At 32.8% G+C, this 23,552-nt stretch overlaps 2 protein-coding genes across 2 annotated transcripts; one reads left to right on the top strand and one right to left on the bottom strand.

Moving 5' to 3' along the window:
• Positions 5,190-7,491, bottom strand: LOC105176754. Its single transcript, XM_011099687.2, has one exon. It carries the CDS (start codon positions 6,460-6,462, stop codon positions 5,548-5,550), a length of 915 nt encoding a protein of 304 aa, XP_011097989.1. The 5' UTR covers positions 6,463-7,491; the 3' UTR covers positions 5,190-5,547.
• On the top strand, positions 14,299-19,652 carry LOC105176668 (glycine dehydrogenase (decarboxylating), mitochondrial). The gene is made up of 15 exons (XM_011099584.2): positions 14,299-15,701; positions 15,995-16,240; positions 16,314-16,391; positions 16,474-16,574; positions 16,660-16,855; positions 16,970-17,095; positions 17,341-17,526; positions 17,611-17,724; positions 17,865-18,017; positions 18,139-18,327; positions 18,476-18,553; positions 18,639-18,764; positions 18,849-18,947; positions 19,073-19,190; positions 19,372-19,652. Exons 1-15 carry the CDS (start codon positions 14,487-14,489, stop codon positions 19,560-19,562), a joined length of 3,216 nt encoding a protein of 1,071 aa, XP_011097886.1. The 5' UTR covers positions 14,299-14,486; the 3' UTR covers positions 19,563-19,652.

Below are 23,552 nucleotides of genomic sequence, written 5' to 3'. Positions count from 1 at the left end.
TGGATTCGTGACTCAATTTTTATTGTACGGTTTTGTATATAATATATTATTTATAATTATCAGAATTAAATCCTACCATAGATTTTTTCAACCGAAAAAAAAAAAAATAGTGAATGTAAAAATTATAAAAAATTTGGATCATATTGCGTAAGTGGTACGATATATTGTATTGATTGATGTGATTTAAATTTGATTAGTATGATATAAATATTTGTTAGTAATGCTGATAATTTTAAGTGTATTTAAATTTATAATAATAAATTATTTCAACTTCGTACGTGGAACTGTGGATTCAAAGATTTGAAATATAATTGGGAAATTTATTTTCAATGGTATAAGAACTTAAAACTTAGGGTACTATAAGTCATTAACAATAACTGATAAAAATATGAAATTTAAATGAAAACTACCCAAAAATATGAAGATAAATTGAAATATGGTGAAAAGCGTTGCCAAGTGTTAGATTCTCCTAAAAAAAATGGTCAAAATGCATAAATTATGATGTAGGCAAGCGTCTCACATTAGTTACATATAATGAGATTGAGTGGCTTATAAGTCCCAAGATCTTATCTTCCTAGCAATGCGCCTTTCCAGGACAAAATCGTGAGGGTTATATAAAGCCAGAGTAGACAATATCTCGCGCAATAGGGTGCCGATTGAGTCTCAAACCGCATCAAATAGATCATTACATAACTTCTTATAAATCAAAAGTTTTCACCTTCAGATCATGCTTCAACCAAATTCGATCTACAATGCTTTTAAAATGCATCCACCTATTATTTTAAGTCAAAATTTATTTGGCTAATCATGATGTGAAATTCTCAAATTTATTTAAAACTATATATTATGAAATTAAGATGAATTTCAAAAATCTTTATTATAGATTTATTGAAATAATTTTCTCAAATCCTTACCTCAAGTTCAAAGCTTTACTCTCAAACGTGTTTGTGAATTTTGTCGTGTCAGCCCATTTCACAGTTTTGAGTTGGCCCACTCCTCGAGTCCAAACTCAGTAAAGCGCCCAACAGCCCAGTTAATTTGGGCTTATCAGGCCCAATAAGGCCTGTAATTTTCAAATTTATTCAATTAGGGATATAATTGTAATATTCAGAAAGTATCATTGCGGTGTCACTAATTCTTTTTTATAATTATTTAAGTACTTTTTTTTTTTTATATATTAGTACTAGTCGTTATAACACGTCACGCCCATGTACATAGAATGAATACCTATTTACGCTTCAATAAGATATATAAACCAACATATCATATTTAAAAATAATAATAATAATAAAACTAATTTAGGGATATTATCAACACGAAAAAAAATTGATGAGAGTTATATTTTCATATTTGTATTAATAAATCATATAAATGAGAAGAAGAATTTGAATATGGATGGTTAAAAATAAGGATAAATTACAAGTACATCTCCTGATGTTTGGCATATTTACGAATACTCCCTCATTGCTTGAAAAATTACAAATGAAAAATAATTATGTAACCCCTAGATGGTGAAGTAAATATTACTATTTTACTCTTATTGAATTTTAGAAAAAAATTGAGGATGGTAAAATAAATAATCTATAGGGAATATTAGCTCGTAAAAATATTTTAAAAAATTATAATTTATAATTTAAAAGAGCATTTTGAACAGTTCACTATAAAAAAATTGGATGAAAACCTGATGGAATGGGCTCGTTATTAGATGGACGTTAAAATCAAGGGGGTATTTATAATTGTTCAAACAAAAAAGAGGTATTTGTAATTATGTCAAATTTCAGATGATGTAGTTGTAATTTACCTTAAAAATAAAGAAAGAACATTTTTATAATTTAAAAAAAATGTATTGCAGTGTAAGTAACCCTTATTTATGAAAGAATTTGGGATTTTTTTTATATAATATAAATAAATATATAAAAATAATAATTACTACGATAACCGACAGTATAATAATGAATTAAGTACAAAATCGTTTTTCTTTGGATTTTTGGAAGCTTCCAGTTCCCGTATTAACATATAATAATGATGATGATGATGCAATCCACAATATATTAATGTCGCACTGCTTTCTCGTTATACTATTTATTATTAAATAAATACACGCGATTTATATGTCTAAATATTTAATTAATTACAAAGTTTCTTAATAATTTTAATTTTTAATCAAACTAATTATATTTAAAAGAAAAAAAAAGGGGCAAAGTGGACATTTCTAGGCCTCAATATAAGGCTTACATCGTTTCATCAAATATCAAAGGATGTATTTATTTTTAATTATGTTAAATTTCATAAAAATTTATCGTAATTTACTATCTATACTAATATAAAAAAGAAAGGCCATTTTGACTCACAAACGGCTGTTAGTGACACTGCCGCACCAATTTTCTATAATTCCAAAAATGCTCACAAATTGATAAGATAATTAGCATAATTAACTTTTCAAGTTTTAATAAGTTATTTTTCTTTTCATTCTTTTTTTATTATTTTAATATGGTGTGTTGATTTATATATTCTATTTTATTTATAATATATATATCAAAAAGTGTGAAAAATAATTTATTATATGCACACAAAAATTGCGTGCTACGATAGCTAGTAATTTAAAATATAAAATCCTTTATAACATATAATTATCTAAATAAATTTAAAAAATATCATTAAGAACTTAAAATTCATAATTTGAAATCCATTAATCTAACCATAATCTAAAATAATTTAAAAACACAACTTTTTAATAGAAATTTGTGCATCAGTATAAATTATTTAAATATATATTTAATTATTTGTTTAGACTATATTGGGCCAATCAAATAGACAACTAATTGTACATGAGATTTTCTTTTTTATTATATATATATAAAAAAAAAAGTAATAAATGAGGTTGAAGTTGAATGCAGTCCAAAAAAATATCTTGTGTTAGGTGACACCAACAACTATATAATATTATTATTATTATATCACAAATATTTATTAAATCAAATGAAACTTCAAAATCAGATCTACCAACTCATCCTCCACACAAACAATTAATGCACCCTTCCTTAGCTAACATATTGGATAAATTATTGTTACCTCCCTTAATTTTATTATAATTATAAATACTTTTTTATTATTTAAAAAAATATAAATATTTTTTTTAACTTGAAAATAATTATGTAGTCCTTAGATAGCGAGTTAAAATTTACTATTTCATTGAACTTTTTTTTTTAAAAAAAATTAGCCACTGTGGCACGTTGTTCCTGCGTGCTTATAAATAAAAGTATAATATATAAACAAATACACTATATAAAAAGAGAAAAGAAAATAATTTATCAGTTGAAGGGTTTTTTTGGCTTCACAAAATATTAGTGCGGACGATGTCATTACTCGCCGTTTGTAAGTGTTGATGACATTTCCTTTTTATATTAGTATAAATATATAAAAAAAAAAAGAAGGAAGAAAAGAAAATCTGAGGGTGGGTAGCATAATTCAAAAGGATTTTGAAGTAATTTATCACAAAAAATGAATAAAAATATAATAGAATGAGCTTGTTGTTATATAGACGTTGAAATCAGGGGTGTATTTGTAATTTTTTGAATAATGAGAAGGTATTTATAGTTGTTTCAAACCTTTACTCCCAGCATATATACACAATTTCTATTTTCAGTTTCAGTGAAAAAATATGCTTTTAAGTTTGTATATATTTTTGTTTGAGAATGATATATGTTGGACGTGGTGTCAAATCAATATATTTTCAATGAAAATACATATTGATGTGCATAAAAATAAGCAGGTCCCTTCTTAGAATTGGCATTTACATCGGCCTAAATCGAACATTATAAGTGTCCAAATATTATTTTTCATACATTTGATTTGATTGAGATAAGAGCATTGAGGTAAGAGCCGACATAAAACCCAAGAAATGGGATTACAACTAAAGTTGGCCCCACCAACAACTCAATTGATTTTCCACTAAAAAATGACTTGGACCAAATCCAACACCAATTTCATCACTTGACCACTACAAAATGACTAGTCATATGTGTCAGTAGCAAAATTATTTGATCAAATTTAATGTTTAAATAATAGATAATGGAATTACTTACATGTTATAAGTTTAAACTTAAAAATTAATAATTAAAATCCAACGAGATCTAGAGCAGTTATCGAAATTTAAAGTCGTGGGTTTGAATCCCATTATATACGTATGATGATGTTCTACTGTATAGTATGGATTGTCTACTGTAATAATAGATTTTGTTTTGTATTTCACTTATTTGATATTGTTGCTTAAGGTATGATCGTTATAATTGTTTTTTTTAGTATTGATATCTGACATAAATGATTGTAATCGAGTTGTTTCAATTAATAATAGTTTATTGTTTCAATTAAGATCGAACGTTGTCACGGGTCCTCAATAAAATGTTTGGTGGGGTTCAATATACGTTATGAGTTATGTGTTGATTCTCATAAGGCCAAGTTTGGTGACAATAAATCAACTATAAGAATCTTAATCAACGTACATGGTGCGTGTATAATGATTCATGACGGGTTTGTTGGATGTCACCCCAATTTTCTTTTTCATTTTGTTATATATATATATATATATATAGAAAAGACTTTAATTGGGTGGCATGAGTTTGAACAGCCAAAGTACCAGTCCCACATGGAATGCCAACCCATGCATCATCAATGAGAAAATAAATGCATTGTCCACAGTTTTGTATTTCTTTTAGTAGAACAAATGAAATATGTACAGAATTACTTTATTTGAATTTCCAATTAATTAAATATAAATATTTTAAATCATTCATGATATTACCATAAAAACAGAGAGTATTATAGAAATAATATATTATAAAAATAAAGATCACAATCACAAATTAATATCTCCACGTAGCTGAAATTAAGTAGTACAGATCTATCAACATGAGATAAATTCATGACCAAATATAACTCACCATTAGATTTAGTAGGGTCCATTTTGTTTGTGTTTTTTTTCTAACAAAGTGAAAAAAAAAAAAAAAGAAAAAACACTCCAAATTCCTATTTTATTTACCAAAATGCCCCTTATGAAATGAAAAGCCCATATTTTTTTTTATTGAATATTTTTGTATTACATTAACATATAAACATTGATAATGTATATAAAATATTTACACATCTAGCATTTATATATTGAATTCAATAACACGATTTTGCGCCATGGATGAGTGTCCCAAACAATCAAAGTAACGACTATTGACTTACCTCCACAAAATTAGTCCAACCATGTCATTACAATTTACAATCAATAGGACACAATTAAAATGACAAAATAGCCCATCCAAAACAATTCCATGCCCAAAAAGGTACAACCAAACAGCACATGGGCAGACACCATCAGATAACACGTTCCTATCAGACCTACCATTCCCACCATCCATGCCAAGGCCAAGCCAATAACCCAAAAGCTTTATAATTGCAAAATGACCCCTCATGATCCAACTATTTCCTTTTCTTAGCCATCATTTAACCCCAGAACTAAACCAAAATTACAAAAAAGCCCCTGAAAAACGTAAAATCACCTTATCGGCCCCCAATCCCCCTCCCTATCATGTCCTTGTACCTGAGAATGGAATCCAACCTCTGAAGCTTTAGCTGCTGCTTAAACTTGTTGATGAAATCATCAGCTTTTGCGTCCACCTCTTCATCACCCTCTGTCACTTTAGCATTACTCCTCTCCCTCATAGTCGCCGGCCGTCGCGCCTCCACGATATTCTCCTCTTCAAAGTGTCCAAACGCCGACTTCAAACTCGCAGATTTCCTCATCCTGGCCGGAAGTCTGGTCGGTATCTCCCCCGAGGCGGGTTCAGTGTCTGACTTAGTCCTGCTAAAGTGACCGCCTTTCAGCTGGCTGTAAATCTCATCCATGCTCTGCAGCTCATCATCTTCTTCTTCAACTTTCTCTTCATGGGCCTGCTGAAAATCATCCAAGTTTGAATCTTTTTGGTCGAAAACGAACTGGGTCTGCGTTTCCTGGGAACTTTCGTCAAGGGTCCCTTCGTAAACGTAAGGGTCTTGAGACTGATGAGGCGTATGATGAAGATTTTCTTGATGTACTGCTTGGAAAAAGTAGTGCGACTGTGGTTCTAGATTCTGAGTAGTGTGCTCAAGATTGAAAAGCGTGGCGGAATCTTGGCTTGGTTTGTGGTGAACTGACAGGTTTTGAGGCTCCTGATGAGATCTGTAGTGAGCGTAGAAATTGATGGATTTCAGACGCTGAAGAACTGATGTTGATCTAGCAATCTTGGCTTCATCTTGATGATGATGGGGTTCGTTCTGAAGCTGGTCATGGTGGTGTTTTTGGCTGGTGAGTTTTGAGGTAAAGGCAATGGTGCCTATCATGAGATTGAGGAGTACAAACAGCACAGTGGGAGTGAACCAGCTGATCATAGATGCCCATATTGAAGAAGGTATTTCAGACACAGATTCTTCAAACATTGTGGTTAGAGTTCCTTTCTTTCCTCGGAGGTAAAAGAGAAACTGTTTCTTGGGCTGTTTTTATAGGTAGAGAGAGAGTTCTTGATACTGTGATATGCAGAGAGAGAGAAATGGGAGGAAAAGGGTTGCAGATGGTGGATGGAGTTTTCTGATTTTTATTACATTTGACTCCAAGAAAATAAAAAAGAAAAAAGGTGTTTAATTTAGGGCTGTCACTAAAATTATTTTTTTTGACTGAGAGGAAGCAATAAAGACTGCACATGGAGGTAAAGTGATGATGCCTTTTCAGATTCTGGACAATTGGAGATAAATAAATATTATAATGTAATAATTTTCACTATGGAATACAATGTTTGGAGGGTTCTAACTTTTTATCATACTTAAAGAACTAATTTTTCAAGTTTTAAAAAAAAATATTTAGTTCAAATAGTTTCATACAATGCTAACTCAAGCTTTTCTGGTTTGATGATTTCTTGGCATTTTTTAAATCAATGGGGATAAGTGTTAAGAGTGAGAATGGGAGATTTTGGTAAGAAATGGACAAAAGAGAAGTTGGAGAGAGAGAGAGAGAGAGAGAGTGGATGTAAGGTTGATGTTGGATTGTAGTCAAGGGGATGGTGATGCAGACAGCACAGCAAGACAACGGTGGAGGATTTAAACGACGACGTCCAAGGGGCCATGTGGACAGATTTTCTGGAATCTGGACTGCCGCCGACTGCCTCTGTGAATTTGCAGTAAGTGTAGAAGAAAAGGCTGTGTTTTTGCTGACACTGTTTTTCTCCTCTACTTAATAATAATAATGATTGTGGGGTGCAGTTATTACCAATTGGGCAGTCACTTTTTATACTCATCCTGCCTTTGCTGTTTGGCAAACATTGTTTGATGCTCCATCCAATCCAACAACATATGGAAAACATTGCTTAAAATAGATGCACACAACAACATTGTTCACAACACATACTTAACCTTTTTTTTTTGTTTTAATGTTGTACTTTAGTTTGGCTGAATTCAGATGCAGTGTAAAGACAAGACAATAGTTGGAAGAATCAGAGCTGTTGTTATTTCTCTTTGAATTTTTCAAATTATCTTCTATAATTCCTTCAATGCATGTACTAAATAATGTCGGTTTATTTTAAGTTATTAAATTGCTTAGAAGTTTAAGATAAAATATCACCATACTCGTATTATTCAATGAGTATTGTCTTTCGAATCAATGGAGCTCATTGCGTCGGAGAAGTATCCATAGTATGATATACAGTTTGGGATTTTTCTAACCGGGAAAATGCAAGCAGTCCCCTATAATATTGCAAATGAGCAAATTATATTCCTATAAAATATTTAAGGAGGTAAATAGTTTCATTTTAAAAAGCACATAGAGGTAACTTGCTATTTCTTTTATCATAAATGATAATTTGCTCATTTAAATGATAAAATTCAATTTGATTTGCTCCCCCACCCCCCAAAGAAACACTTATTTTTTAATCAAGAAAATAGAAATAAGTTTTATAGATATCATGAATAATTTGATATAATTTTTAAATTTTAAGTAAAAACTATATGATCATTATGTTGGAAAAAGTTCAATAAATTAAAACGCAATTTTGAAAATCAATCAGATTAGATAATAATTATTTTGGAAATCAATTCACAAAACAAAATATGTTGGAACAAATAGAAAGTAAGTTAGATATACTGTCTTAATATAAATTTAAATTGAAAACTTCTAAAGAGGCTGTATTATAACAAATTTCGGTTCAAAGTAAATTACCAACCGAATTGCAGAATTTCTTCTGTCTGCCTTGAAGAATTCATACGTCTCATATTAACATATGTCTTGATAGAATATAATTTCTTTTAGGATAAGACGTTTCGATTGTTTTAGTACTGCATTGTACCAAATAACACCTCAAGGAGAGAGGAATGTTAAGGTGATTTCAAATGTTGTATCTGAATTTGTTGGTGGTATTTTGGTGTGTTTGAAGTGAAACACTACCAGCCAATTTATAGGGTTTTGGCAACCAGCAACAATTGAAAACCTATTTAACATCTGGAATTAAACCAGTTGGAACTGCCAATTAAATAAACGATTTCAGGTTTGAAACAATTTTGACTGAAATAAGTTTTAAAAATTAGTTTATATTTTATCCAGATAATTCAAATATTTTTGTTGCAAAAAAGATATACTAAGACATTCACCCTAACGCCCACACCCGGGCCGGGACATGCAACAACAGAGTGCATGTGAGGCAATCCCATGTTTACTCTTGTCTTCTTAACAATTCAAACATCGATTGAACCTTAAATTCAATATAAAAAATTTATTTAACTAATCATTGTTATAAATTAGCAACATAACATTCCAATTACAACACATTAAAATGGAATATCGCCCATCAACTATTATACGCCATGCGTATAATAAATATTTTGTCTTAGAAGTAAGAATTATGGATATTTTGTAAATTCAGAATATAATGGAAAGAATTGAGGGATACATGTAAATTGTGGATAATAAATATTAGAATGGGTGATCAAAAGTTAATTGGATAGGTTGTTTGCCATTCCTAAATTTTTATTAAATAATATTGAGTTGATGAATACGGAAGAATTCATCAAGTTGGTAGTATGTTTCGTTGTGCTTCACACTAATGTTGAAAGGTGTTTCAATATCACAACGAAATGCCCACAGACTGAAAGGTTAAACCCATAGAGTGAGGTTGCGCATAGGTTTGGCAGCTATGAAACCTACTCTTGATGGTCGGTCTAAATTGTTTCAAGTCAAGGACCTCGAGATAAGGCATCGAGGGTCTTATAGAAACTTGCACTAAGTACTGCAGCAGTGTTTTATCGGCAGGATTCGTAGGTCGTTTGTGTAATTTTAGTGGGTTAGTTGGTAAGATAGTCGACTGACTGAACTGACTCGCTGGAAGCGTAATTTGGAAATCTCTTAAAATTTGGTCGGTATGACTGGAATTCCCAGTTCAGATAGCATGAGATTAGTTTTCAAACTTGAGAAATCATGACAGTCATGTGCATTCAAAGACTGTGTGTCTTGGATATGGCAAGTGGTGACTGTGTCGTGAGACAAAGTCATCACAAGTCTTATCCAATAAAGTCGGCGTATGTAGCGAGGACAATAGATTCCAAGAAATTATCTGTCCTCTGTCAGCAAGGGCCAGATGATCAAATGTCAGCAAGGGCCAGATGATCAAACATTCACGAGAATTTTTCGGGATCCGCAACTCAATAAAAAAGAAAGTGCTTAGAGTAGTAAAGAAATGTTTGATGGCCTTTTCGAAAAAAAGCTTCAAACATCAATGCGAAATTCTATAATAGCCAGTCATCAGGTGATAGTGAGTTCTCCTATGCGCTCTGAGATGGTTTAAACTCTAAAAGTATTTGGCTAAAGTGATTGATCGATCAAGAATAGATTTCCTAGATCGAATCAGTAGAGTAAACACATCTCGAGTATTAAACATAGTTGTCTAGTCAATAATGGGAATCAACGCACAATTTTATGGACCTGAAGCCTAAATGTTCACACCACTATTCACCTAGTCTCTAGTGTCATAGACTGTTGTTAGACGTCCACATATGGTAATGGGCTATTTTCGGTTATGGGATAATAAAAAATAATTAATTAAATTAGATTTAATTAATTGTATTTGTCACACACGTCCAAATCTAGCCAACGATGAACCTAAAGAGTCCTACAGTACCACTATAATGGAATGAAATTAATTAGAAATTAATTCTAGAAGAGTTTGATTAATTTAATTGTATTAAATTAATTCTTAGAGAGAATAAATGATTGGATCGTTTATTTAGACCAATCTATAGGATGGATGACTTGAAGTTTAATTAATTGAATTAATTAAAATTTTGAGTTAGCAATTAAAATTAATTGAATTAATTTTATTGGGTCTGGTCCAATTTATAAATTGAAAGAGAGAGCATGGGTTTAGAGCTTTTAATTAGATTAAAAGGTGAGGAATTTAATGTTGGATTCGTAATTAAATTAGTTCTGATTAAAGTACATTAGACGTAAGGATTGACTTAATTTTAATTAATTGGGCACGATCCGTTAAATACAAGCCCAAGGCCTTGGTTAGACCTTAGCTAGGTTAAGAAGGATATTTTGGAGAGTGTTGGCTGATTCCCTTGAGTGAAAATTCGTGCATGGAATGCTAGGGTTAAGTTTTATGATATTTTGGAGCCTAACTAGGTTATGACTCTTTGTATATGTACGACTAGGTCATACATATACCTACATTAAGCCCTAGATACACGCACAACACATACTAATTTCTTCACCTCCCGAATCCGTCTCGCTCTCTTTTTCTCTAACTCTCTCCATCTCCAAGTTTTGTCTTTTGATCTTAGAGATTAAAAGAAAAAGATAAGTAAATCAAAATACGTGAATTGATAGCGGTTGTTTTGCTCCCCACTCTTCCATGGTCGTTCTTGCTAGTACAAAAAGATCACGTTCTATTAGTGGGAGGTTGGACGACTTTAGAGGATCTCATCATCCAGATCTCATCCGTGAATGGATTCAGAGACAGGAAATCAATGCTTGTAGCGTGCGAGAAAACGACATGGGTAAAACTTTTCTTTAAGTTTTTCGTACCTCTTTACTTGTTTTCTCGCGATTCTATGGCCTCTTTGTTGTATACTGAACACCCAGAAAAGATCAAGGGTACACCCCTTGATCGGGGTTTATTATTTGTTTACATCGCTATTTTTTTAAAAATTTTTGCGCTTCCGTCGCGCTTCATGGATCGATCCACTCTCTTCAATGAAGTCAATGCAAGAGTTTGACTAATTATCTTTTGGACAATTATTGTCCTTCTCTAATCTTAACAAAAGTGATAATTTATCTCCAAAAATACAACGACTTATAACTTCAAAATAGCAGCGCACAAAATTTAAGAAACTAATAACCAATACTATTAAACTCTCTTAATAAAAGAAAAAATGCTTTTATTGCTAACACTTTAAAATACTATACAAATACTTTCAAGTTGAATGAATTAAATAAACTGAGAGGTCCTATTTATAGAGTTTGGAAATGTATCAATGGATGGACATGTCCATCCAAAAATTATGCCTTTGAAATGTTATGATTTTTCGTCAAAATGAACGCATCATTTCACTCAAATGACATACTATTTCATCCAAATGAAAGATTCGTATAGATACATCATCTCAACCAAAAGATATACCTATTATATTGATTAGACACGATAAATGATAATTGTGCCTCATCAACTATCATTCATGTATCATACTTCACACATTATAACCAATCACTTAATATAATTTAGATTGATCGAAATAAATTTATTAAATATTTTTTTTAATTTAGCATTTACCATTTTTAAATAGAATATGCACGACAACGAAAATATTTTATTTGGTAATATACATTTTTTAACTTATAGAGACTTTACAAGGGCTCTAAGATGGAGAACGGCCGAAAAGTGATTATTGGTAGTCTTCTGGGCCTAAGAAGAGGTTCATAGCCCATTGCCTATACTGACTGGTCTTGGGCATAGGGCCCGTACAGGATCCAGCCCGGTCTAAATGTGAAGAGGCTTTTTAGTGGGCTGGATCCATTAACCTTCTACCAATAATACAAGGGGCTTACACTTTATCTGTGGCAGCCTGCCATAGCTCCACCCGATCAAATTGAATTTACCCTCTGCGTTAATTAAAATGAAGTAATTTACGCTCTAATTGCTACATATATAAAAAAAAGGCTAAATTGCTGCATTTAAAAAAATACAGGAATATAAATTGCTAATTTTTCAATAAGAGGATAATTTGCTCATTTGCAATATTACAAAAGATTCGTTTTTCAATGGTTCTTAACTTATGCCAGTATCGTGGACTAAGATGTTCATTTTCATAACCCAATAAACTCCTGGATCAAATCCTGGTAATCCGTACGGGTATCGCCAAGCTCATCATCAATTTGGAAAATTTGCCGTTTTGTATAGCGCTGCGCAATTTTTCGGAAAAATACTCGTGAGCATTGATCTCCTCCTTTCATCCAATGCATCTTGGCACACTGCTGAATCATAACATGCTCAAGCTGCACTGCTCTTACATATATCAATTTGCAACAATGCTCAATCGACAAGAGCAGAGAATTATGTCGATCCATGCTGAGTAACTGCTGAGCCGTATCAAGAAAATCCTTGGCCAGCTGCACATTACGTGATAAATTCCCCTTATTCCTTCGTTGTTGTCGAAACACGGGCTTTAGTGCTTTGGGTTTATGCATAACCGAGTACATTGGAATTCCCATTAGGCGATTATAGAGATACACACACTATGGGTGCGCTGATGGTTCGAGATGTGCAGCAGAGGATTTTTAGTGTAGAGTTACCTACTGCTATTAGCACTTGTGCGCTTTATCGCTTATATATGGCAGATTCCTTAACCTGTTGAGGAAACCGTTTAGATTAAGCAAAATGTATTGTACTATTATAATTTTTTTACTTAATGAAATTTACTTTTACCGAAAATGTTCATTTTCATTCCTGAAATATTTCTTGCAATATTTACGTTCAAAGCAAATATTAATCCAAGATGAGAATGATGCATATATGTTTCATGTCAACCAATTTGACCAATGATTTAATGCTACTATATGAATAATAAGTTGGTAGTTATGAAGTTGATAAAATTAAATACATGTATCTACATATGTGTTTTATGCTATAATAGTTAAGTATTAGTGTAGATGAATTTAGTGAATTATTTGGAGTGAACTAATTATATAAGGAATTGATGAAGTATTTAAACTATGATATGCGCTCGACTAATTTTCGAAAAAAATAATTAAAATCATGAGTTTAAGTAGAAGTTATGTACATTTTAAAAGCTCGTTTTTTCAACTATATATAGCTAGTTAATACCTCATGCCAGGACAGAAGGTCCTCGTGTTTATATCGAAAATCTAAACTAAAAAATTATCAATAATTTAAATTTTAAAATATGAATTAGTAATTAGTGAATAGTTTTAACATTATGTCTCTATTAAAGTATTGCATTGGATATTCTCCAATTTACATGTATACGAGGTATGTTTATTTGAATAATCTAAATATTTACATTTTGTTATACGGGAATAAATAATTGATAGATATTAATTTGTGTTGAGAAAATATAATAGCATAAGATTTTAATTAAATGAAAAAATAAAAAAAAAATAACATTCTTGGTAAGTGTGTATTAAAAAAGAAATTGAATCCAAACAAAATTTCCAATTACATGGGAACAAAAAATACGAGATACTAAATCAATTTTCCAAGATATGAAGCTAAAAAATATGTTGTATTTTATGTGAGGTGAGAAATTGAGATAAGCCAAATGTGAAAGAGAATTGGCCAGCCATGATTCTCTGCTCATCACAAACTTCCTCAATCAAATAAAAAACAAGACAAATTTCCAATGATGTCTTTTCATTTGTACAGCATTATTTTTTTCCTTCTGCCCAAAAACTCCTTAAAATTTTGATCCATTGAATTTCAATCCTTTCCCATTCATTCCCTTCCATACATTCTCAATTTTATGTATTTTCCGCAGAGAAAGATCAGATTTTTACCCAAAAAAAAGGGAAAAACTTGGCATGCAGAATATCAAGATTTGCACGTGAGCTTGAAATACCTGTCTTTTTCCTCAAGTTGGTGATCAGTCTCAGCCTCACCCACCACCAGATCTTGAGATTATTATGAATTTTATTTTATGATAATGCTAATAATATATAAATAAAGTACCACAACTCTTGAAGGGAATTTAATTAAAAAAAAATTATATATATGTGTGTGTATATGTAAAGACAGTGTGGCCTCATCGACAACTCATTACCACCACTCACATTCTTAGATCATACAACACAGTGAAAATGGATTTCTTTTCATAGGTGAAGAGTAGAAGAGTAGAGGAAGAACATTGTGTAGGGCTTTCGTGGGTGTGTCGTAATTGTCTGTTTTTAAAAAATTTGTAAGAAAAAAGAAATGGAGCGTGCAAGAAAATTAGCGAACAGGGCTATCCTCAAACGCCTGCTTTCATCGTCGAAGCAGCAGCCATTGTATAAATCATCATCGAGGTGCCTTTCCTCGTTATCCCCGAGCGTGGTCCAATGTGGCAGCAATGTTGTTTCTAAGGTACACAGCTTTAATTCAAGAAATCCAGTACAGTTTGTGGGCACTCGATCCATTTCTGTCGAGGCCTTGAAACCGAGTGACACTTTTCCCCGCCGCCATAACTCGGCCACGCCGGAGGAGCAAGCCAAGATGGCCGAGTTTGTGGGGTACAATAGTCTTGATGCATTGATTGATGCAACTGTGCCTAAATCTATTCGTATTGATAAGATGGAGTTTCCTATATTTGATGAGGGGTTGACAGAGGCACAGATGATTCAGCACATGCAAGATTTAGCGTCCAAGAATAAGGTTTTCAAGTCATATATTGGAATGGGATACTATAATACATTTGTCCCACCTGTTATCTTGAGGAATATAATGGAAAATCCGGGGTGGTACACTCAGTACACCCCTTATCAGGCTGAGATTTCACAAGGGAGGCTTGAATCCTTGTTGAATTTTCAGACCTTGATCACTGATCTTACTGGTTTGCCCATGTCAAATGCATCGTTGCTCGATGAAGGGACTGCGGCCGCAGAGGCTATGGCCATGTGTAACAATATTCTGAAGGGGAAGAAAAAGACTTTTGTGATTGCCAGCAATTGTCATCCGCAGACCATTGATATTTGTCAGACTAGAGCTGATGGATTTGATCTTAAGGTTGTTGTTTCGGATATTAAGGATATTGATTATAAGTCGGGGGACGTTTGTGGTGTGCTGGTTCAGTATCCAGGGACTGAGGGTGAGATTTTGGACTATGGGGAGTTTATTAAGAATGCCCATGCTAACGGGGTGAAGGTGGTGATGGCCTCTGATTTGTTGGCTTTGACAATGTTGAAGCCGCCGGGTGAGTTGGGTGCCGATATTGTGGTTGGCTCGGCTCAGAGATTCGGTGTTCCAATGGGGTATGGAGGTCCCCATGCTGCTTTCTTGGCTACGTCCCAAGAATATAAGAGGATGATGCCTGGAAGGATTATTGGTGTCAGTGTTGATTCGTCGGGAAAGCCTGCTCTACGTATGGCGATGCAGACAAGGGAGCAGCATATTCGTCGGGACAAGGCCACTAGCAACATTTGCACAGCTCAGGTGAGTGTATTGTTCAATTGTTCTTCATTTATTTACCTATATTTTGGTTTGCTTCATAATGTTGCAGTGCTACTCTGCCCTGAACTTCAGATAAATCTGAGAATTAGTGAAGGAGATCAACAGGAATGAACTAAACTTGTCTAGTTGAGATTATTGGCATTTATATTATGTTGCAACCACAAGTATATATTTGGCTTTGTCAACTCATTATGAGACTTACCTTGCTCATGTGCATAAAACTTTATATAAAGTTTTTATTTTTTATTTAACAAGAATTATGTTCTGTTATGTAGGCATTGCTTGCCAACATGGCTGCCATGTTTGCTGTTTATCATGGACCAGAAGGCCTAAAAACTATTGCCCAAAGGGTTCATGGTTTGGCCGGCACATTTGCAGCCGGATTGAAAAAGCTCGGGACTGTAGAAGTCCAGGGTCTTCCTTTCTTTGACACCGTGAAGGTCAAATGTGGAGACGTGAAGGCCATTGCTGATGCTGCTTACAAGAATGGAATAAATTTGCGCATAGTTGATAATAATACTGTGAGCAACATCTCTGCATACATTTTTTGTAAATGACAACAACTTGGAAATAACCATGTCCTTTGTCTCTCAGATAACTGTTTCTTTCGATGAAACAACCACATTAGAAGACGTGGACAAGCTGTTTGAAGTCTTTGCAGGTGGCAAGCCTGTAAGTATGAGTATTCTTTTAAGATGTGCTACTAAATTTCAGTTATATACTTGTCATAACTTTCTATTGTATTGTCCTCTAGGTTACGTTCACTGCTTCATCTCTTGCACCAGAGGTTGAAAATTTAATTCCTGCAGGACTTGTGAGGGAGAGCCCATTTTTGACTCACTCGATATTCAACTCGTACGAACATCTCTTAGCAGAATTTATAATTTGACTCACAGATCGTATGGCAAAGAAAAATATAAGTGTTGCTCTGATTTTTTAGGTACCACACAGAACACGAGCTTCTTAGGTACATTCAGAAGCTTCAGTCAAAGGATCTCTCATTGTGCCACAGCATGATTCCCTTGGGATCTTGTACAATGAAATTGAATGCAACGACAGAAATGATGCCGGTAACTTGGCCTGCATTTGCAGATCTTCATCCTTTTGCCCCCACCGAACAGGCTGCTGGTTTCCAGGTAATAAGAAACTATTTGAAGTTCAGCTCTCTAAAAACCTCTCTCTTTGGCAAGAAGCCCCAAAGCTACCTCTTTTTTGACTGAAATTAATGAATTGTGACCTTCTTATTGCAGGAAATGTTCAAGAATTTGGGTGATCTGTTGTGTACGGTCACTGGTTTTGATTCTTTCTCTCTACAACCTAATGCTGGTGCTGCTGGAGAATATGCAGGGCTGATGGTTATTCGAGCATATCACATGGTATTTAGGCATTAGAAATGTTATGATAGTTTGGAAAGCTAACGGGACACAATATTTTCAGTAGAAATTTGATACTAGAAACATATAGGAGAACCAGTTATCCGTGGCGATTCTAATCTTGATTAAAACTGCTTCTGTATCAGTTAAAAAAGATGGCCTTTGCTATCAAGGATGTTGTCATATCTCGAATTCTGTAAAATTCTACTATTACTTGAATTAATTTCTGGTGAAAACTTCTATTGCAGTCTAGAGGCGACCACCACCGCAACGTGTGCATCATTCCGGTCTCAGCGCATGGAACAAACCCTGCAAGTGCCGCAATGTGTGGAATGAAAATTGTGGCAGTCGGAACAGATTCCAAGGGGAACATTAACATTGAAGAGTTACGCAAGGCTGCAGAAGCAAATAAGGAGAACTTAGCTGCTCTTATGGTACGGATAATTAGTATTACTGTATTTGAAAATGCATTCATTGTATTTTCCTTGATTTGATAAATATTTTCTATCCTAAACCAGGTTACATATCCATCAACTCATGGAGTTTATGAGGAAGGCATTGATGAGATCTGCAAAATAATTCATGACAATGGCGGACAGGTTTACATGGATGGAGCCAACATGAATGCTCAGGTACAAGATTTCTTGGTACTAAATGAGTGTATTATGTACCATGGTTGTGATAAATCATATCATAGCATGTAAGCGTGGTATTATCAAAAGTTATGGGACATAATAGTTTCTTACAATAGTAAACTTCTTTGTGCCTACAGGTTGGTCTAACTAGCCCAGGCTTTATTGGTGCTGATGTTTGCCATCTCAATCTCCATAAAACGTTCTGCATTCCTCATGGTGGAGGCGGGCCTGGCATGGGACCTATCGGGGTGAAGAAACACCTAGCACCTTTTCTGCCATCTCATCCTGTGGTGTGTGAAAAATATTAGAAGTAATTGGTTGTTTGCCGGATGTTAACTGTAGCTTCTAAGAGGGAACAAATGAAAAAACGTCAAGTGATATGACACCTTATTCTCTTTGTTGATAATGCAGGTGCCAACAGGAGGCATACCAGCACCTGATCAGTCTCAGCCACTCGGCACTATTTCTGCTGCACCATGGGGCTCAGCACTCATTTTGCCGATATCATACACTTACATCGCCATGATGGGGTCGAAGGGATTGACTGATGCTTCTAAGATAGCTATATTGAATGCAAACTACATGGCCAAGCGTTTGGAGGTCTCGCCTTTTTCTAGTTGCTTGATTTTCATATTCTGCATTTGTTTTTTAACATGTAAACTAAACTTGTATTCCTCAACTCTAGATATGATCCACACCATTATACTTGGCGTCAAATACATTAACATGTTTTGCTTTTCATTTGCAGAAGCATTACCCTGTTCTTTTCCGTGGTGTCAATGGGACGGTTGCCCATGAGTTCATTATAGATTTGAGAGGCTTTAAGGTCAGTCGGACGTAACTCCATTTACACACGTTTTTGTTTCAAATTCAAAGCAATAATCACTTAATGCAAGTTGTAACTACTGTAGAATACTGCTGGAATCGAGCCCGAGGATGTTGCTAAACGTCTCATGGACTATGGATTTCACGGGCCGACCATGTCTTGGCCAGTTCCCGGTACACTCATGATTGAACCCACTGAAAGTGAAAGCAAGGTAAAGAAAAAGAAAGCTCTACGGTATCTTATACATTCACTATCCTCACATAGATTAATATTCCTCCTTGATTTCCCTTTACAGGCCGAGCTAGACAGGTACTGTGATGCTCTTATCTCTATTAGAGAAGAAATTGCGATGATCGAGAAAGGAAAAGCCGACATTCATAACAATGTTCTCAAGGTATTCAACTATGGATTCTACTCCACGGCTCTGCTCCTTATTTTCACAGTGTTTAAACGTTCATTATTTTCTTATATGCGCCACAATTTTGAAAAAAAAGCTAATCAATATGACTTTGGCTCCAGAGTGCTCCTCATCCACCCTCGCTGCTTATGGCTGATGTCTGGTCGAAACCATATTCCCGGGAATATGCAGCCTACCCTGCTCCATGGCTCAAGACTGCCAAGTTCTGGCCGACCACAGGTGCGTACAATGAACTACTAGAATACTTATTAACGTGCCTGAAATGTAATTTTTACCGTTGTTGTAGATGTCAAATCATGCCTTAATATCAGTTTCTGGTCTTTTTTAGCCCCTGGTTTTAAGCTCAAACGAACTACTTTCCTCTTACACATAAAAACTAATGGCTCCGTTTCCATCTCAGGACGCGTTGACAATGTGTATGGCGATCGGAACCTCATCTGCACTCTCCTCCCGGTGTCGCAGATGGCCGAACCGCCACTGCTTGAGATGCAAGGCTTGTACACATGTTTGATGCCACCACATTTGCATCTTCTTGTTGTACATAAACATAGTTTATGTTCAAGTGCTTATGTTATACATGTTTACTCTTAATTGTCTTCTTTCACCGTTGAACAATCAGTAATAATGACCATTGTTGCTGGTTGCAACTATCTCATAATGTAATTATCGCTTCTTTTATTATTTATTGTTAATTTGAATTATTTAGCTTTCAGCTTAAGTAAATAATGGTCGAACAAATTTTAAATAAATAAATTAATTAAAATTACTTAATTTATTTAATCTCTGTTGAGTCAGAGGTTGAATGTTCTTGAGATTTCTTGAAACTATAAATATTATTGTGATTATATGAGATCTTGCATAATATTTGTTGCATGTGATGATAATATCATTAGGGCTATGTAAATGAGAATTAATATATATATATATATATATATATAAATATTTATGTGCCATCATGTTATGTGAAGCTGTCATGCTTTCAAGTAAGGATCTTCGGACTCACTTGGATTCAAGAAAGAGCTTTTAGCCAACCTACCCTATCTAAGTCCCTCAACCGATACCGTCCTGAATCCCTATAAAGAGCTCGCGGGGCATAAGACCTGGTAATCTTACATCGGTGATGGTCTAGTACGAATCTGGAGCTCCCCTCATTTCCTCTCTTATACGAGGTCTGGTTTGCCGTGCACAATACAATTTATTGATACTTTTAAGGCTTAAGATTTGAAAATGTGAAATTACACTTTCTTTAAAAAATAAATTTAAATTACACTTATACTCTTTCTGAAAATTTTATATACTTAACCCCTTTCTGTTAGGGTTTGGACAAAAAATATTGATATTAATAAAAATATATATTTGCTAGCTTCAGTATTTTTTGTCCAAATCCTGATAAAAGGGGTATGTGTAAACAGTGAATTCTCAGAGGGGATGTAAGTATAATTCTAAAATTTTTTTAGGAAAAAAGTGTAATTTTATATTTTCATATAGGGTTTAAATATAATTAATCCTATTTTAATAATAACAATGAAAAAATATATTAATATTTTTATATACTTAACCCCTTTCTGTTAGGGTTTGGACAAAAAATATTAATATTAATAAAAATATATATTTGCTAACTTCAGTATTTTTTGTCCAAACCCTGATAAAAGGGGTATGTGTAAATAGTGAATTCTCAAAGGGGATGTAAGTATAATTCTAAATTTTTTTTAGGAAAAAAGTGTAATTTTATATTTTCATATAGGGTTTAAATATAATTAATCCTATTTTAATAATAACAATGAAAAACATATAAAATCAAAATCAGATGAAAATATTTAGATTGATTATTATAAGGGTTGAACTTCTAAAATGCCCTATCCTTCTCATCAAAATTTTACACCATCTATGTCAAGATCAACGGTTAGTTATATTAGGGTATTATATCATTGAATACATTTAAAAATATCGATTAATATATTAATAAATCAAATTAATTAATATTTTTTAGAAACAAAATAAATCATAATAAAATTAGATATATACTGACATTTGGAAGACTTAGACCTACAATCTTCTCAAACTTACTAATTAAGTAATGAGTTGATGCAATTTACTCCCTGTGATATTGAAAATAAACATATTAGTCCCCTATAAAAAAAATAGCAATTTATCTTCTGTGTTAATTAAAATGAAGCAATTTACTCCTCATATCTAGGGAGGTAAATTACTTCATTATAAAAAATATTGGGCTAAAAATTGAGGCATTTTAAAAAGTACATGACGATAAATTGCTATTTTTTTCATAAAAAAATAATTTACTCATTTACAATATTACATGGATGTTGCTTGCATTTTTCCATTAAGTAATGTCCTATCCTTCTCATCTAAATTTTAAACCATCTTCGTGATACTCTCAATTCGTTATATTATTGAATACATTCATTTCAAATATTGATTTAATATAGTATTAATTTCAATCAAAATTAATACATTAAAAAAAAAAGAACTAATTAATATAGAAATAGACATATACCTATATTTGAATCACTTAAATACACAATTTTTTTGGTCGTACAGTCTCAACTTTACCAATCAAATAATGGCAAATTTTGCACCTTTGTAGAATTATGGGATGAGGGCAAATTCATTTTACTCTTGTCCAATCTTTTATATGAATTTATTTAAAAAAATTGAGTAATATACTAATCGAACTAATATATCGTTCAATTACTCGATTTATTGAAATATTGATATAATCATATAATTTATTGATTTTATTAAAAAAATTGTCTAAATACATCAAAACTTAACAAGTGACCATAAATACACAACACATATAGAAACTAATTAATATCCAAATGAAAAAAATATTCACATATATGAAGAAGAGTCTTCAAGTCTCATTCTTTTGTTTTCATTTATAATATCCAAAGATCAGTTACCAATATTGTTAATTATTGATTTTGTGATTGAATAATTCCTTGGAAAGTATTTTCTTAGAAATTGGTTTTCTCTTGGTCGACAAGATTTATGAATTTCCACCTATTTTATTGCTCTCAGAATTTTGTTACGTAAGTAATAAATTATTTTTGGTAAATGATAAATATACATAAGTAAGCTAAATATTATGATAGAGGAATTTTTAATTATAAGATGTTTTTAAAACTGGTAAGATGGTAAATCTTAAAGTTAATTACACTTAAATCCTTTTTTAAGATACGAAATTGTATGTTTATCCAAAAATATTTTAAAATTATACTTACACTTCATCTGAAAATTCTTTGTTCTTCATTTGACATTCTTTTATATATTTTTATATTTATAAAAAGATAAAGGTATAATATAATATATATATATATATATATATATGGAGTGAGATTAATACCATTATATTTTTTTCCTTATAAGTACTGATGGATCTAACCCTAATTTTATCTGAAAAAGACTATTTTGCCCCTGAAATGCCTCAAAATTGCAATTGCACCTGGAAAATCTGCGTCTTCCTAATCAGTTCAGGTTGGACCCGACCGGGCAACCCGGGACACATGGCAAACATATATTGGACAATAGAACTCCCGTTTTACGCTATAAATACTCCATATTCAGTGCATTTATGGTATGCCGTTTCTACTCCTCTTTACTTTAGATCGCTCAGACTCGCTAGCTCGAAAGCAACCTGCTTACTTGACCTTGATACCAAGCATTGACTTAAGCATTGGAGGTTTTTAGTTGGGGGCTGCCCCAGTAAGCGTAACGATCTGCTTTTCTTTTTTTTAGGGTCCTTACATTAGTTTGGGAGAGGTAACGACCTCAAATTGCTTGGAGGATCAGTTCATCCGACCAGAGAGGTCGCATAGATTTCGACCAGGATCAAGTACAAAATTATTACATTAAAAGTATTAAATGAGAAGTAAAATTGAAAATTTATATAACTTTTTTGTTAACGCCAACAATTTTCATCCAAGCCCTAACAAAAGAGCGTCAGGCGTAAATAGTAAATTTTCAAAAAGGATGTAAGTGTAATTTTGATTTTTTCTTCTTTGAGAGAAAATGTATTTTTACATTTTTAAAAGGAGTCAAAATGTAATAATCCTAAATTTTGATATTTTAGCTAATGATGTCTTTGCTCAGTGGTTGATGATAAGATTGATGTATCATGAATGAATTTGATTTTATGAGAATTATCGTAATTTGTTTATAGTTATAATGATGTATTATTATTGTAATTTATCGTTTATTGTTTTTAGTATATTTTTTAAACAATTTCAATATATATTTTTTCTTTTCTCAATTTTCAATTCTCTTTCCTTAATAACTTTTGTTGTCTTATTTATTTAACTAATATATGTGTCTTAAAAAATAATAATTATATAATTTAGATTTGAAATTAATTACACAGATTTGGACACAAAATAAGTTGGAAAAGATAAAGAGTGAATGCAGCTGCAAAATCCAAATAATAGTATATATAATGTTTAAATTGAGTAATTATTAATAAAAAAGGGCAGCATAGACACACAAACACAATTGTAAGCGTAGTTGGAGGGAAGCACGCAGCAGTTAATTTATTCCCAGTGGTGTGTTAGCTTGAGGATGAAG

The sequence above is a fragment of the Sesamum indicum genome, linkage group LG1 (genome assembly GCF_000512975.1).
Source record: "Sesamum indicum cultivar Zhongzhi No. 13 linkage group LG1, S_indicum_v1.0, whole genome shotgun sequence".
In the NCBI taxonomy this organism is placed as follows: domain Eukaryota; kingdom Viridiplantae; phylum Streptophyta; class Magnoliopsida; order Lamiales; family Pedaliaceae; genus Sesamum; species Sesamum indicum.
Note: the sequence above shows the minus strand (reverse complement) of the source record. Positions and strands in the feature narration are given on the sequence as shown.